At 37.2% G+C, this 18,507-nt stretch overlaps 1 protein-coding gene across 6 annotated transcripts in view; it reads left to right on the top strand.

Annotated features, from left to right (window-relative positions):
* LOC116463202 (TGF-beta-activated kinase 1 and MAP3K7-binding protein 2) overlaps positions 1 to 18,507 on the top strand; it is a 93,708-nt gene that overhangs the window by 39,310 nt on the left and 35,891 nt on the right. For 3 of the 6 annotated variants that reach the window (XM_032146197.2, XM_058434506.1, XM_058434504.1), the window contains one exon: positions 13,085 to 13,275. The exons of 1 other annotated variant lie outside the window; for it this stretch is intronic. In XM_032146197.2, the coding sequence (XP_032002088.1) occupies positions 13,174 to 13,275 (102 nt within the window). In that variant the 5' untranslated portion in view covers positions 13,085 to 13,173. Of the gene's footprint in view, positions 1 to 9,388; positions 9,411 to 10,205; positions 11,371 to 13,084; positions 13,276 to 18,507 lie in introns of those variants that run through there. 2 more of the 6 variants (XM_032146200.2, XM_032146199.2) reach the window with 2 other exon arrangements.

The raw sequence follows: 18,507 nt of genomic DNA, 5'->3' as shown, positions 1-18,507 counted from the left end.
AAAAGAGCATATAGTATTTTTTACAGATACCTTGACTATTCAATTATTTCATTCACCAGCATTATGACATTTGTAACCGTCTAATGGCTGAAAACTGAAATAACCACTTCTTTATTATTTACTTTTAATTTATTTTTACTTTTTAAAAGTAGTGTGTTTTCAGTGTAAAACGTTTTAGCCGGGTGCAGTGGCTCATGCCTGTAATCCCAGCACTTTGGGAGGCTGAGGCAGGCAGATCTCGAGGTCAGGAGTTCGAGAGCAGCCTGGCCAATATAGTGAAGCCCCATCTCTACTAAAAATACAAAAACTAACAAGGCGTGGTGGCACGCACCTGTAGTCCCAGCTACTCAGGAGGCTGAGGCAGGAGAATCACTTGAACTCAGGAGGCAGAGGTTGCAGTAAGCCAAGATTGTGCCACTACACTCCAGCCTGGACAATGGAGGGAGACTCCGTCTCAAGAAAACACACACACACACACACACACACACACACACACACACACACACACATTTTAGCCTTGATGGGTGTAAAGTAATAGTAAAGACTCTGTATCAATATATAAATAGATTACATTATACATTGTTTAGTCATATGCTTCTGCCCCCTTGAACAGTGTTAATGAACATCTGTCCATGTCAGTACATTTAGATGAACTTAATACTTTACAACATTTAACTTGTTTCTAAATTTGTCATGTTATAAATTATATTCTAATAAACATCTTGTCATATGTATCTTTTCTTTTTCTTTTTTTTTTTTGAGACAGAGTCTCGCTCTGTCACCCAGGCTGGAGTGCAATGGTGCGATCTTGGCTCACTGCAACCTCCGTCTCCTGGGTTCAAGTGATTCTCCTGTCTCAGCCTCCCAAGTAGCTAGAATTACAGGTTTCCACCCCTACACCCGGCTGATTTTTTGTATTTTTAGTAGAGACGAGGTTTCACCATGTTGGCCAGATTGGTTTCGAACTCCTGACCTCAAGTGATCCACCTGCCTTGGCTTCCCCAAGTGCTAGGATTACAGGCGTGAGCCACCATGCCCGGCCTTTTCATATATGTCTTTACATGATTGTCTGTTTTCTCCAGTTCCTAGAAGTGAAATTGCTGGGTCATAGGGTCTGCAAATTAAATTAGATCTGCAGTTATGTTCTCTGAGAAATGTGTATATATAAGTTGAGTATCCCTTATTAGAAATGCTTGGGACCAAAAGTGTTTCGGATTTTGGATTTTTTCAGATTTGGGGATATTTGTGTATATATATATAATATCTTCAGGATGGGACCCACGTCTAAACACGATACTGATTTATATTTCATATCCACCTTAATACCCATAGCCTGAAGGTAATTTTATACAGTATTTTACATTATTCTGCACATGAAGCAAGTTTGTCTTAAGTACTTATGTGAAATTTTCCACTCATGGCATCCTGTTGAACTCAAAAATTGTTTCCAGTTTTGGAGTGTTTCATATCTTCAGATTAGGGATGCTCAACTTGTATTATTCTGTCTTCTGGCATCTACTGTGACTAATTAGAAGGTCATCAATCTAGTTATTCCTTTGTAGATTATGGTTCTTTTCTCTCTGATTGTTTTAAAGATAAAATCTTTGTCTTTGGTACTCTGCAGTTTCACTACAATATATCTAGGTGCAGATTTCTTTTTATTTTTCTCTTCAGAACTCTGTGTGTGTGTGTGTTTTCAGTATATTATAAAGAAACATATTGTCAGCATCTCAACCATTATTTCTTTGAATTTTGCCTTTCCCTTATTCTTTCACATCATTCTTCAAGTCCTCTATTAGATGCAGTACGTATTTTCATTCTGTTTCTCATTTTCTCTTCCGTATATTCCATTGCTTTATAAGCTCTGCTGCTTTCTCGTTGCTATTCTCTTATCCATCTTCCAATTCACCTTTCTCTGTGGTCTCAAGTACCTTCTGCTGTTTAACCTATTCATTGATTGTTACATTTTATGATGGTATATTTTCTAGAAGTCTTAATTGATTCTTTTTCAAATTTTGCCTTTTCATTTTATATCTTGTGATTTCCTTTTATCTCCACAGTCATTTTAAATATTTTTATTTTATAGCTTCTTTCAGGTTCTGTTCTCTTACATTCTTAGATATTAATCATCTAATTCGTGTTCCTGATCTTTACTCATGGTGGATTATTTCTTCGTGCTTTTGAATTTTATTTAACACAAGCTCATTTTCAACATGATGTTATTTGTTTTTCATTTTTTACCTCTAGAAATCCTTTGCTTCCTGGGTTAAAGAAATAAGATTCCATAGCAGTTTTGCTTTTGTTTCTGCCAGGAATCCTATGGTATCACCAGCCTCAGACCAATTTTTTTGTTAATTTCTATTTTAAGTTTCTTTTCTACACCTGTAGTGTAAATTTGGATTCCACACCTGTGCATGGTGCAGGCTCGTGTCTTTAATTTTGTAAGGGAGATGTTTCCTTCCCATTCGTGGCTCTAGTGAATTTCAGTTCTTGTGGCTTCTATGTGGCAATGGATAGAGGTTTAGCTGCTTTTTTCTAGTAAGGAAGGACCTTCCAGAATCTAGGCTTTATGCAACTATTTCATTTAAATAAAATGTCTTTCTGGTGTGGTCCTATAATGTGTCTTCTTTCCACATAGCATTAAACAGCTCCAGTATGTCTAGTTCTGATAACTATCTCTCTCTCCTTCCAAACTCTTCTCCCCCACATATCACCACAGTATTTTAACTTAAACACTTATTATAGTGGCTTTTAATTCTGTCTTTGTTTCTGGCACCAGGGAATTTTTTTCTTGCAAGCTCTGCTGTTACAAAAGAAAGTCAATCATTTTTTCATTATTTCTGGTTTTTCATAACAGAAGAGGTTCTGAACTAGCTCAGTACACTATCATTCTGGAACTGAAGCCAAGTTTTTTTCTCCCAAAAGTCAGACTTAGATTTTCCTAAATGTGCTTTTGGTATCTATTGAGATAATAGTATAAGTAGTCTCCATTAACTATTAATATAATGGAAGTACATTAATAAGTTTATTTTAAACTGAGATACCAGTAATAAATCCAGCTCTATAGTTTGTACACTGGGTTTCCTAATCTTTTATTCAAAATTTTTGTGCCAGTTTTTTTAAAGTAAATGCTCTTGGTATATAGGTATTTTGTTTGCTTTATTTGCATGTTAGATTTTTACATCAGATAATGATAGCCTTTTTTTTCTGAATTTTTTTTTATGTTAGCTTGTGTTAGTTTGTTCTTGCATTGATATAAAGAAATACCCAAGACTGGGTAATTCAGAAAGAATAAGGGTTTAATTGGCTCCTAGTTCTGCAGGCTGTACAAGAAGTATGTTGCCAAGCATCTGCTCGCCTTTTGGCAAGACTTCAGGAAGCTTACAATCATGGCCGAAGGCACAGGGGAAGCCAGTGTGTCACATGGCAAGAGCAGAAGCAAGGGAGGAGGAAGTTTTAAACAGCCAGATCTCATGACAACTCAATCGTAAGAACAGTGCCAAGGCAGGTGGCACTAAACCATTCATAAGAAATCCACCCTCATGGTCCAGTCGCCTCCCACCAGGTCCCATCTCCAACACTGGGGATCATAATTCAACATGAGATTTAGAGAAGACAGCATCCAAACTATATTATTCCGCCCCACCTCTCAAAATCTCTTGTTCTTCTCACATTTCAAAATATTCCTTCCTAATAGTCCTCCAAAAGTTTCAGCTCATTTCAGCCTCATTCAAAAGTCCAAAGTATCGTCTGAGATAAGCTAAGTCCCCTTTACCTATGAGTCTGTAAAATCAAAACAAGTTATTCACTTTCAAGATACAGTGGGGGTACAGGCATGGGGTAAACATTCCCATTCCAGAAGGGAGAAATTGGCCAAAAGAAAGGGGCTACAGGCTTCATACAGGTTTAAAACCCAATAGGGCAGTCATTAAAGCTCCAAAATAATCTCCTTTGACTCCATGTCCCGCATACAGGCCTTTGAGCAGCCCTGCCTGTGTCTGCAGGGTTCAGCCACCACAGGTGTTCTCATGGGTTGGAGTTGAGTGTCTGCAGCTTTTTCTAGCACAAGATGTAAGCTGCTGGTGGACCTAACATTCTAGCGTCTGGAGGACGGGGGTCCCTTTCCCCAGCCCTACTAGGCAGTGCCCCCATGGAGACTCTGTGGGGCCTCCAACTCCACATTTTCCTTCCATACAGCCCTAGTAGAGGTTTTTTGTGAGGGCCCTGCCCTGCTGCAGGCTTCTACCTGGCCACCCAGACTTTCTCATACTTCCTCTGAAATCTAGGTGGAGGCTGCCAAGCCTCCTTCACTCTTGCACTGTGCACACCTGTAGGCTTAACACCATAGACGCTGCCAAGGTTTAAGGTGGCATACATTCTCCAAAGCAGCAGCAGCCCAAGTTGTTCTTGGGGCCCTTTGAGCCACAGCTGGAGCGGCCTGGATTCAGGGAGCAGTGTCCTGAGCTGTGCAGGGCTGGGCCTGGCCACCTGAACCATTATTTCCTCCTGGTTTCTGAGCCTGTGATGGGAGGGGCTGCTGCAAAAATCTCTGAAATACCTTCGAGGCCTTTTTCCCATTGTCTTGGCTGTTCGCACTTGGCTCCTTTTCAGTTGGGCCAATCTCTAGCAAGTGGTTAGTCCACAGCCTGCTTGAATTCCTGTCCCGAAAAAGCCTTTTCTTTCTCTGCCACATGGCCAGACTGCATGTTTTCCAAACTTTTATAGTTCTACTTCCCCTTTAAATATAACTTCCAACATTAAGTCATTTCTTTGCTCCAACATCTGAGTATAGGTTGTTAGAAACATCCAGGCCACATCAGAAATTTCTTCTGTCAGATGCCCTAAATCATCACTCTTAAGTTGAAACTTCCACAGATCCCTAGGGCATGAACACAATACAGCCAAGCTCTTTGCTAAGGCATGACAAGGTTGACTTTGCTCTGGTTCCTATAAGTTCTTCATTTCCATCTTAGTTTTTATCACCTTGGCCTTCCCTGTCCATATCACTATCAAGATTTTGATTATAACCATTTAACCAGTCTCTAAGAATTTTCAGATTTTCCCTCATTTTCCTGTCTTCCTCTGAGTCCTACAAACTCTTCTAACCTCTGCCTGTTACCCAGTTCCCAAGTTGCTTCCACATTTTCAAGTATCGTTATAGTAGTGCCCCATTCCGAGTACCAGTTTTCTGTGTTAGACCATTCTTGCATTGCTGTAAAGACATACCCGAGATTAGGTAATTCAGAAAGAAAAGAGGTTTAATCAGCTCATGGTTCTGCAGGCTGTATAGGAAGCATGGTGCTGGGCATCTGCTTCGCTTCTGGCGGGACCTCAGGAAGCTTACAGCTATGGCAGAAGGCAATGGGGGAACCTGGATATCACATAGAGCGGGTGCAAGAGACAGGAGGTGCCACACACTTTTGAAGAGCCATGTCTCACAAGAACTCACTATCGTGAGGACAGTGCTAAGGGGATGGCACTAAACCACTTACGAGAAATCCGCCTCCATGATTCATTCACCATCAGGCCCCACCTCCAACACTGGGGATCACAGTTCAGAATGAGATTTAAAGGAGATAATACCCAAACTATATTATAACCTTTTAAAGTAAATTGAAAACTGAAATTTGTCTGGACTTTGGAGCAATTTAAATTACACAAAAATTACCTTTTTTTGGAAAGTTTTAGAAAACTATTCCATCTGGCTTGGTGTACTGGGGAAGGGGAGACTAGTCAAGAGCAGTTAACTTCAATCTTTGACAGACTTTGCCATATTTTTATAGTCATTGTTTTGAGGTTTTGTTTTGTTTTTAATATCAAGGCAGCTTGTTTTCTAGAAAATAATTCATCTAATCTAAATCTACAACTTAAGCACAATAGTAATGTTTCTCCCTTGTCCCCTCCCTCCCATTTCTCCCCATTTTCCCTAGTGTTAGAATTGCAAGAGCTTTGTTATTTTATCAGACTTGGTTGAATACCGGCTTTGGTCACATATGATTAATATTCTACAGTTTTTTTAATTAAAATTATACTTTTCTTCCCTAAATACCACTACAGGAAGGAACCTTGGAGATTTAGTCCATCCCTCGTTATTGACTAAGTATCTAGGCTAACAGTATTTATAGGGGGGAGATGTAATATAAACATTGAATATTGATTAAACAAAAATTGTAAAATAAGTAACTGGGCAGAGGAGTATAGCAGTGGAGAAGTATGGTATATATATATATATATATATATATATGGGGTAGGCACTGAGTTCTAAAGCTAAATCTTTATTTTCTCATAAATGGCACTAAACCATTTATGAGAAATTCGCCCCCATGATTCATTCACCACCAGGCCCCACCTCCAACAATAGGTAGGAATGTGGAAAAACAGCTCAGTCTTGACCATGGTTACCTCTACAGAGTAGGACTCAAAGATGTAGAGCCATGAGGCAGGGAAAGTTTCCCTAATGAGCTTCATAGCACTTGCTGGCTTTTTAAACTGTTTACATGTTTTCTTTCTTAAACATTTTTTAAAGTTTCATTACAGGATAATGCCACAGTAAAATATTTTCTGAACAAAAAATTCGTTAAGATGTTTGAAAATCCATCTTTAAACATGCTCTTCAGTTTTTTTGAGGATAGAAAGAATGTTGACCATTGTGAAAAAATAATTACTATATAATATTTTATCCATAATATAACTAATGATATATTTAAATTATATGGTAGGATTATCTCATTCACACTCAGGTTTTAATTAATGCCAGTACCACAGATGCCTCTCACATTTTTCTCTGCAGGTCAGATCTGTCCTTTGAGCGCTAGACCCATATATCACAACTCCCTGTATGATATCTCTATTTGGATGTTTTAAAGGTACCCTAGATTCCACAGGTTCAGAAACAAACCTGTCATCCTTCTCTTTGTTTCTACTCTTTGACTTTTCCCATTGTTTCCTAATTCAGAGATGAGACCACTATCCAGTTGAGCAAATCAGAAATCAACTTTGACACCTCCTTCGCTTTTGCCCCAATTTCTAATCCATCACCAAATTTCTATACATTTTTACTTCCTAAATATCCCTTAAGGTCTTCCACTTCTCTCTACCTAGTCTCCATTGCTATTCACCGTACAGGCTATTACCATTTCCTGGCTGAACTACAGCAGTGGTTTTCTGACTGGTCTTCTCATATATTCTTTTACCCTTTTTCCTTACAGTAGCCGTTTTTTATGCACACATGATTTCTTGATCATGTCACCTTTCCTACCTCTGAGCTTTAAATCCTTCAGTGGCTTCCCATTGTTCTTAAGATAAAATCCCCAAATTTTAATGGGCTATAAGGCACTTCATGATTTGGGCCCTACCTATTTTGCTTGATCTTTCCTCTCTACAGTTTTTTCTAATGTTCCATGCTCCCATGCTCTGCTTTGGAATGATGTGAAAGAGATAAAAACAGTGGCTGTGATAGCCACAAGAGAGATGGCAGACAGCAGACCCAGTGCAGAAGAAAGCAGACAGAAGATAAAATAATGAGCAAGTTAAAACAGTTATCTAAATTATAAATGTGTATTTTTTGAGGATAGAAAGAATGTTGACCATTGTGAACCTAGCAGTTTCTGTGATCTGCAGGGCAAAAACATTGACTCTAATACTTGTACTATCTCCAGCATGGTATCTCCTGCATACTAGGCACTCATTAAATGTATGGTTGGTAGATAAATAGATGATGATAGTCCCAGTTTTAAATACTCTTATCTAGTTGCCTCATAAATGCCCAAATTTTCATAAGACCTATATATCCAGTTACATTCTTTGTTTTTGTTTGTTTTTTTAATCTGGAGACGTGGTCTCGTGTTAAACAGTTAGCTTTTGTATACTCTTATAGTCCTAGAAACATCCACTATGGTAAACTGCACTGAATATGAAGCATAACTTGCAGTCTGAGTGAGCCATTAACCAGTGCCTAGTACTCTTCACTGTAATAGTTACTAAGAAATCAAAAATTGTTTACATAATCTTTAAGAAAGGAAAGAATATGGCACATTTTATAAACCTTTCCAATATGTTTACTTATGTTTTGTGGTACTGTATATACTCTGCTACTATTTAGAAGGAATTAACCCTCCTAGATCATTTTAGCTGGTGGAAGTTTAGATGCCAGAACTTTATACCTATTGCTTCAAACATTTCATAAAGTATGATTTCTTTATTATTTTTCTCAGGAGAGGGTTTATTTTGCATCTTACCATAGGAAATGTGTCTCTGTTTATTATGAGAAATAATTTTACAGAGTAAATTTACAAGATATTTCTTGGTTTTTGTTTTGAAATTAAGTAAATACCAGTTGTTTCAGTAATATGTTTGGGTTGTGCTTACAAATGACTTACTGCTCACAAAGGCTACATTTTCAAATAGTTATATTGCTTTCACTCTTAAAGTTTACTTTTGCTGGATATAGTATGTGGGTTGATTGACAGTTTGGTTTTTTCATCTTTCAGCACTTATGTCATTTCACTATCCTCTGATGCCTCCATTGTTTCTGATGAGAAGTCATCATTTAAATTATTGTCATTCTTATTGTTCATCCTCCTTTAAATAATAAAAATGTGTCTCCATCAGACTATTTGCCTCGCCCTCAAATTGTGTATAAATTATTTTTTTCAAATCTAGATCATTTGAAATATGTTTTGGAAGCCTTATAGAAGGAAACTATAAAGAAACCTTATAATAAAATATTCACTTTGGCTGTTTTCAAGATTTTCTTTTTGGTTTTCAGCAGTTTGACTAACTCGTGTCTATGTATCGTCTGTTTCTTTCTATTCAGGATTTGCTGATATTTTAAATCTGTAAATTTATATATTTTACTAACAAAATTTTTAGCCATAATTTCTTCAGATATTTTTTCTACCTCATTCTTTCTCCCCTTTCCTTCTGAATCTCCAGTTACAAGTATGTTATGATACCTTGCCACAGGTCCCTAAGGTTCTATTTCTCTCCTCCCCCTTGCCCACAGTCACTTTTCTATTCATCCTTCAGATTGGATAATTTCTATTGCTTTGTCTTCAAGTTCACTGACTCTGTCATTTCCTATCCACAGTTAAGTCTGCCCAGTGAATTTTTTTCAGATATTTTATTTTTTAGTTCTTAAATTTTTATTTGCTTTATATATGTATAATTTCCATTTCTTTGCTGAGAGTTCCAAGCATATTTGCACTTAAATCCTTCAGCATAGTTAAAATAGCTGCTTTAAAATACTTATGTGCTAATTCTAGCAGCTGGCTCATCTTGGGCTTGGTCTCCATTGGTTGCCTTTTCTCTTGAGTATGGGTCAGTTTTTTTCTGTTTATGTGTAACAATTTTGGATTTTATTTAGGACATTATGAATGCCATGTGGAGACTCTGGATTCTATATTGCTCCAGTGAGTATTGATGTTTGGTTCGTTATCTGTTTCAAGCCAGATAACTTGACTACACTAAAAGTATAAGCTCTGAAATCTCAGTTCAGTTATTTTAACCTCAGCCTTGCTGCTTGAATGGAATCTGTCGCACATATGTATAGTTCCGAGATCAAAGATAAATACAGAGTTTATACACAGAATTTAGGGCTTCCTCTCTGTGGTTCTCTCCTTCCTGTGATTTACTCACTAAGCTTTCAGCTGTTGTGATCATGCCATCATCTGTCCTTTGGTTCCTCAAGCAAGTAAGACTGCAGGTTTTTTATCTGAGTTTTAGCTACCCAAACTAACTGGGACCTGCTCTCTGAGTAAAAGCCATTAAAAAATGGGAAGTTACCCTTGCTGTTTCCTTCTTCCAAGTGCTGACCCCTTTTTCTTCCTTCCCCCAATTTGTTTCTGCCTTCAGGTAGTTTTTTATGCATTTCTACTGTTTATAGTTGTTATTCATGAAAGATTTGGTCTGGTAGGCGTTACTCAGCCATTACAGGAAGTAGAACCCATAAAATAAAATTGTACAATTGAAGAATGTTATCATTTGTGTAGGTGATAGTCTTTATTAGAAAAGCAGGCAAGTATGGTGAGAGATTTCAGTATCTGTTTTAAGAATGAAATATGTTGAAATTTGTTTTCATGGTTCATCCTCCTTTAAATAATAAAAATATGTCTCAATCAGACTATTTGCCTCTCCCTCAAATTGTGTATAAATTATTTTTTTTCAAATCTAGATCATTTGAAATATGTTTTGGAAGCCTTGTAGAAGGAAACTATAAAGAAACCTTATAATAAAATATTCACTTTATTCAACAAATGTGTTGCATCTTCTGTGAGCCAGGAATGATCTAGATCCTGGAGATAGAACCGTGAACTTCAGAGTCCTTGATCCCGTGGGGCTAATGTTTTGGGGATGGAGAGATAATAAAATGTATCTCAGGTGTTGATACATGTTATGAAGTAAAAGCAGTATGAGGGTGCAGTGGTGGGAGATGGGGAAGAGTTATGGCATTATTTAGATAGAGGGATTGGTCAGGGAAACTGTCTCTGAAGAAGTGACATTTGATCAACATTCTTAATGATGTAAGAGAAGGGAACCATGCAGGTGGATCTAAGGGAAAACTATTCCAGTAGTAAAGGAGCAGCAAATCGGATAGTCCTAAGGGAAGAACAAGAGTGGCTTCTTTGAGAAATCACCAGACTGCCATTTTGAATTGAGGGAACAAGGAGAGGGTAGAAGATGAAGTTAGAGGGGTGGTAGATAGTCAGAGGCTTTGTTACGTTGCATTTTGAACAGGGAAAGTGAGGACTCTGATTTACTTTTCACAAAGATCACGCTGCTCAGTAAAGAAAATACTGGGGACGGGAAGAAGTGGTATGTTGGCAAAAAGAATGAAGGTGGGGAGACCTATTGAGGCCTTTGCAGTAGTAGTCTAGATGAATTATGATGGTGGCTTGGACAAGAGCAGTAACAAGTGGGAAAAATTGGTTAGATTCAGAATGCTTTTTATATATAAGCCAAGAAGTCTTGATGGTAGATTAGATGTGGGATGAGAGAAAGAACAACTGGATGAATGGTGGTACCATTTACTGACATGGAAAAGACTGGGAAAGGATTGATTTGGATGGGGGAGGAATTAAGAGTTTGATTTTGGACATACTGAGCTTGAAATAAGTTGATACACAAAAGGAGATGTCAGTTAGCCAGCTGGATATGTTAGTCTCAAGGAAGAGATTGGAGTTGGAGATAATAATTTGCCAAGCACCACTATATAGATATTATTTAAAGCAATACATTTGAATGAAATTACCTTGAAGACGAATGTAGATATAGTTGAAAGGAAACCATAGATCTGAACTCTACCAGCCACCAACATTCAGATGTCCAGAAAAGGAAAAGGATCCAGCAAAGTAAACTGAGAAGAATCTGCCAGTAAGTAGAAGGAAAGCCAGAGGAGTATAAACCTCAGAAGCCACATGAAGAAATTGTTTAAAGAATGAGGGAGTAGTGGTTGAATGGGTCCTGAGCTACAGAGAGATCTAGTAAGTTGAGGACTGAGAACTCACCACTGGGTTTCATAAACTGAAAGTGTATAGTGGCTTTGATAAGTGTAGTTTCAGTGGAGAAAAACTATGAAAACCTGACTGGGGTAGGTTAAAAGAGATTAGAAAGGAGGGAGGCAGTGAAGACACTTACATATAAACAACCCTTTCCAGGAGTTTTAGCCCAAAATTGGGGGATGGGGGAGAAATGAGCTGATAGGAGTCAAGGAAGGCTTCCTTAAAATGAGCAGTTCTATAGCATGATTATCGCCACTTAAATTATTTAAAATGTCCTTTACTAATTTCTAGTACTTTCTCTCCTGCAACCCATTTATAGAAACACTACTTTTGAATGCGAAAATGTGTGTGTGTGTGTATTTACATAGAAATACTTTTGGAAAATCTACAATGCAAATAACTTGATGTGGCAGTAATTTTATCCATGAGATGTAGCTAAGCTAAAGCCACATAAACAAAATAATTAAGTACAATTTAATCAAGTGATGATAAAAAACTAAAAGGCTTATTACTATATAAGTGAGCACTTATTTTATTGAGCACTGAGGAGTTCTATAAATCTCAAAACTATTTTAAATATCTACTGTTATGCTGAAGACTGTTTATAAAACGCTAGATACACAATAATAAAAGAGACCAAATTTCTACATTCATGGAATATATAGACCTGTATTTTTAGGCTTATGTTAACGAGGTTAAAAAGAGAAATACCGCAGATAAGAAATTAGTTTTAAAGAGATTGTCTTCTTATGAAATTTGTCCTAATGAAAGGTATTTTCAAATAGCATGATTTTAAATGTCTTAATATTTTATTTAGGCTAATGTACTTATCTCCTATTTATATCCCCAAAAGATTTTTCAACATTAAACATGGTTTACATTAGAAACAATAGGAATAAAAATAAGGTGGGTAGTTTTCAACTTCGACCACACATTAGAATCACCTTGGGATCTTACAAAACTCCATATGCCCAGGCTGCTCACTCCTCAGCCAATTAAATCAAACCCCTTGGGAAATACTAGTATTTTAAAAATACTGATTTAATAGAAGCAGAGGGAATAAAATGCTACTCAGCTCCTGAGAATGAATTGATTGTGCATTTAAGGATTAAGTATATTTGAAAGATAAAGCAAAATATTGAATGCATTGGGTTTTGAATCATTAAGTTTTAGACAAAACAGAGTCATTTGTAGTACCAAATTTTTTCACTATCCAAACTTTAAGAATTTAGATTACTCACCTTGGGGTAATCATTAAGAAAAAAAATCAGTGATACTATTTCTTCTCCCTTTTTAAAAGAATCTGGGAAGACAACTTTGACAGTAATTTCTTACTTGAATGCTTTTTGGCTCAGCCATTATAGAGCATATAAATACATAGGAGTTAGACAATATAAAAGTTTACCATCAGAGTTTATACTAAAAAGATAGTATAACTATATGGAAAGCATTTTAGGTCTAAATATTTTTATAGTTTATAATGTTAAGTGCTAAAGCACATATTCTTTTGTACTGAAATTTTAAATCCACAACAATATTCCTTCTATAATCAGTTCTCATTAAAATTTTTTTTCTTTCTTTCACAGAAAATGCTTGGACAGAAGAGATGAGTACTATTTCCACTAAGGCCTAGAATTGCCTACTGTACAAATAGTCCTGATCAGGCAATATACGAATGGCCCAAGGAAGCCACCAAATTGATTTTCAGGTTTTACATGACCTGCGACAAAAATTCCCTGAAGTACCTGAAGTTGTTGTATCCAGGTGCATGTTACAGGTCAGTGTTTGATGATTTCTGAATTTGTTAATACAAACCTGGTATTTTTTTAAACATTGGAAGAAAAACTCTTTTAGGTTATCTTCTTGTTGGTGTTAGTATATTATGATGAAAAGAGATAAGCTTTGGTGTCTGATAGTCATGTGGCCTTTAGCAAGATGGAGCTTTCTGTACCCATCTGTAGTATGGATAATACTTGACTTGTAGAGTAGATGTGTGAGTTAAATGAGATCTGAATATAAAGCATTGATAATATCTGTACTTACTAGATATGAGCTTTCTTAACTTTTCTCCCACCTGTTCTGCCAGGAGAGCTAATTTCAGATCTTAGTATGGAAGTGAGAAAAATGATTAAGGAGTCAGGAAACTTGGGTTATAATCCTAAATGGGCACCCCAATCATATCTGATAAAGAATATACCCTCTGTGCTTTAGGTTTTTTTAATCTGTAAAATAAGAGTTTGACTAGACAATGCCTAAGGTCCCAATCCCAAAGGGGGGGAAAAAGTCTGTTCTTATATTTTTAAATTTAATTTGTAAGTTTTCCAATTAGTATCACTAATCCTCTAATTTGTACATTGTTCTTAGTATACACAATTTTAGAAATTCACAATTCCAAATATTGAGTGATAGTTGTGCCTTCCTATTTTATTAAACTGGAAATCTTTGTATCAGAAATGTATTTGGGGCCATGTGCTGTGGCTCACTCCTATAATCCCAGCACTTTGGGAGGTTGAGGCGGGTAGATTGCTTAAGGCCAGGAGTTCAAGAGCAGCCTGGCCAACATGGCAAAACCCTGTCTCTACTGAAAATACCCAAATTAGCCAGGTGTGGCGGCCCACACCTGTGGTCCCAGCTACTCCGGAGACTGAAGCACAAGAATTGTTTGAACCCAGGAGGCAGAGTTTGCAGTGAGCTGGGATCGCGCCACTGCACTCCAGCCTGGGAAACAGGAGAGACCCTATCTCAAAACAAAACAAAACAAAAAGTATCTGGGGCTCAGTCAAGCATACTTACTCTTGAAGTGATTTTTAAAGTTTGAAATTATATGAAATTTTTATCAAATCTATAATTTATAATAATGACTACATTTTGTTCACACCCTTATCACCATTATCACCTTTTAATTGGTCTACCTGCCTTTACCTAACCCAGTTTTGGTCTCTCCAATCTATCCTCTTCTGCCAGAGTGCAGAGCTGTTCACACACTTAAAACCTGTTGATTGTTCCCTGTGCCCTTCTGAATGAAGCTCATATAGCTTGACTAGGGCATACAAGGTCTGTGATCTGGAATCCTGGCTGTTTCTACACCCTGATCTTTGTCTGGCCCTTCCTGTTCATACCCTATGCTCTAGTCATCCTGAGCTGCATGGAATTCTCCCACCAGCAATGCCTTTTCTTATAGTATAATGGTTAAGAGCATATCTTTTGGTGATAAACCAAACTGAGTTCAAGTTTTGGCAGTTACTAGCAGTAACTTAATTGACTTCTCTGACCCTCATTTTCTGACCTTCATTTCCTCCACTGTACAGTGGGAATAAAAAAACTACACAGAGAGTTAAATTTGACAATGTAGATAAAACAAGCAATAGGGTAACTGATTCATAATGAGTATTCAATAAATGTTAGCAGCCAATACTAAAAGGAATAACAACAGCAGAAGACCCATAAGGTATATTTGGTAAATGAATTAGTAGTTTACATTTGTTAATATAGAATGTGAAAAAAATGAGAGAATAAAAACATGTAATAAAGATGGAGTCAGAAGTTAAAGTGTGGGAAAGGAGCAGAGATAGTGGGGAAAAATAATCTCAAGTAACTTCTCCCTAACTTTTCAAATAAAAGAGAATTTTGTGGTAAAATAAAGCTATGCTGTTCAGTAGGTTATTAAAAAACTAACAGAAAGATACTGTAAGTTCTTTGATAAATTTCTGTCGACTTCGTATTGAAAGAACTGTCCAGAGCATTTCCCTACATATAGTACAGATATAGAGATTTTGAAATACTCTAACTGGGAGTAAAACATAGAGCCTTTTGTAGAATTACTTTAAAATATTTTCAAAAAAAATAGAGCACTCTAATGTACTCTTAAAGTATAATCTCCAGTATGTGTTAAGAAAAACAAGATGCAGTGCAGAGTATATAGACAGAGCAAGGCAAATAAATATCTACGCATCCATGTTATTTGTCCCTGTTTGCATAAAGAAATACTGGAAGAATTAAAAACAAAATTAATAAAAGATGGTTATCCATAGTAGGCTAGAGGGAACAGGCCTAATGGAACAGAGTTAGGACTCAGACTTCTCAACAGGTATCTTTTTTTATTGTTTTAATCTGTGTCAATAAATTACCTGTTTAAAAATAAAATAATTGAGCTTTAACCCAAAATTTAAAAATGAATGGTTTTCCATTTCCTTTGGGCATCTAGTAATATCACCTTCCCTATGTTAATCTGGCTTTACAAAAGCAAACTCCTCTACTTAGCATGCTTTCCAACACCTGGTATTAACTAAAATGAAATATTTTGCTTGCCTGAAACAGACCACACTTTTTAAAAGTGAGTTGATAATAATTTAGGGTATCCAGGTAATGTGCTTTTTAGCTGATATAACAAGAAATCTGACAAGAAAGGAATAGGAAGAGCTCCTTCCTCTGTGGTTTCAAGTGGGGTGCAAGTTTTCCCAAATTTAGAGCAGTATTTTTAAACGGGCAAATTAAGCTACCTCTAAATGACAGCGTCTCTTTTGGGGCTGCTCTTCGTTTCTCAGTTGGGTGGGTTTCTGTACTTTTAACAGATCCTTCCTACAGTATACTGGTTCAGAACTTTTTTTTGTTTTGTTTTGTTCGTTTTTTTGTTTGTTTGTTTTTTGAGACAGAGTCTCGCTCTTTCGCCCAGGCCAGACTGCAGTGGCGGGATCTCGGCTCACTGCCAGCTCTGCCTTCCGGGTTGACGCCATTCTCCTGCCTCAGCCTCCCAAGTAGCTGGGACTATAGGCGCCTGTCACCGCGCCCGGCTAATTTTTTGTATTTTTTTAGTAGAGACGGAGTTTCACCATGTTAGCCGAGATGGTCTTGATCTCCTGATCTCGTGATCCACCCGCGTCGGCCTCCCAAAGTGCCGGGATTACAGGCGTGAGCCACTGCGCCCGGCCCAGAACTTTTTAAAATTAGTAAAGGGTCATGCCATGCTACCAATTCTGTGTACGTGTTCTTTTTAAACATCTTGCTTGTCAGGGAGAGAACAAAAGTGTCTATCGTCTGTTGTTCTCTTATCTGTTGCACAGTTCCCTCTTTTTGGAACTCATATCTTTTCCTTCTGCTGTGAATTCTGTAAGATAACTTAATAGCCAGCAGGTGTAATTTAAAGTTGATTTTTATATTTGGTAATTAAATCTTAAAACTTAGAAGAATATGAAAATATTGCGTAGTTTTCACTTTGATTTTTTAACTTAATTTTTTACTGTTTTTAAATTCTCAACATGACGATTGAATCTAAGTTTAAAATTGGTATTTCCTTTCAAAGTACTGCATTAAGTATTGTTCATTCAATATATGCAACACTTAATATTTAAGTGCCATGTACTTAGTAGAACCTTCTCAGATGACCTTCACCCATTGTCCTTATCCATATTTCTATGATAACACCTACCATGCTGCATTTCATTTGTGTTCACGTTATTCTCCTCCACTAGACTGTGAGATTCTTGCGATCAGCGATCATATTCCTTTCTCCTTGCCTAATGGATGCTCAGTAAATGTTGGTTAAAGGAGTGAATGAATGCCATAGGGTATCTGTAATTTCTGTGTCTGTGCAGGAATTTGGAGAAAAATGAAAGAGGAACTGGAATTCATGATTCGGACGTTTTTATAGCTTTGAGGAGAATGCAGATTTGTGGCTGTATACCAAAAAGCAGCGATTTTCCACCTTTTAAAAACTCACATCCCACCCCTTTTGATACACTTCAAGAGAGTCCTCTACCCTTTCTCACTAAAAGTAACCAGGGCTGCTTTGAGAAATGGCTGATTGCAAGTCTGGAGTAGATGTACATGATAAGCTGGAATATCTTGTCATACCAGAAAGCAGAGAAGCTTTGAAAAACTACTGGATTCATGTCATATACCGAGGAGCCAACTTGAAGCTGTTCCCAGTAACTTGAAGAGGGGACATAATGACCAAAACTGATTGAAACACATCAAAATATTAAAGATACATGAGTTTATAATGATACTAAAAATAAATCATAGTCACCTTTGGAGGTTGCTAGGGACCAAATTTATTATTCTGAAAACTGGTGAAAAGAATTTTTTTATCCTGCCTCTTCTGTGCAGAATGTAACCAAATAGTTGAAGAGAGCAAGTGTTCAAGGAAGAATTGCTGCTAAGAATGAAGATGAAATCCTTTTTATGTTTTTTGGAGACTGGGTCTTGCTCTCACCTAGGCTGGAATGCAGCAGTGGGATGATCATGGCTCACTGCAGTTCCTGGGTTCAAGTGATCCTGCTACTTAAGCCTTCTGAGTAGCTGGGGCTGCAGGTGTACTACTATACCTGGCTAATTAAAAACAAGATTTTTTTTTTAGAGACAGGGTCTCACTATGTTGCCCAGACTGGTGTCAAACTCCTGGGCCCAGCGATCATCCCGCCTTGGCCTCCCAAAATGCTGGGATTACAGGTGTGAGCCACTGCACCTGGCCAAAATCTTATAATTGGGACATTCCAGTATTACTGTTTAGCACCCCTAATGAAATAGTGTTTCTAAGCAGTGATCATCAATAGCTGCTAAAAATCATTAGTTGGATCAAGCTGACAACATCTGAATCTACCAGTCAGTTTTAAAATCACAAAAAGACAGGCAAACATTGCTGTGTCTCCTTGTATGATTTGACAGTGGACGTCTATGATGGTCACCAAAAATTCAAACATGGACTTGATCACATCCCTAGATATAGCTACTAGTTTACAATGAAATGCAGGGGAGATTGATTGACCACGGGGTGCAGTCCAGAATAGGGGAAATTCTACTACACAAATACCAAGTTTTCTCAACAAACAAATGGCTAGAAAAAATTTTAAAAGAGGGGAGGGGCTGCTTATTAGAAGAAACCTAAAAGGCTTATCAGCCAAATGAAATATGTAGGCCTTATTTAGATCCTGATTTAAACTAACTGTACAAAGACATTTTTATGCTTTAATTTAGTGCTATTTGCATATTAGGTGATGCTAAGAATTATTGA

The sequence above is a fragment of the Hylobates moloch genome, unplaced genomic scaffold (genome assembly GCF_009828535.3).
Source record: "Hylobates moloch isolate HMO894 unplaced genomic scaffold, HMol_V3 SCAFFOLD_29, whole genome shotgun sequence".
Classification (NCBI taxonomy): Eukaryota; Metazoa; Chordata; class Mammalia; order Primates; family Hylobatidae; genus Hylobates; species Hylobates moloch.
Note: the sequence above shows the minus strand (reverse complement) of the source record. Positions and strands in the feature narration are given on the sequence as shown.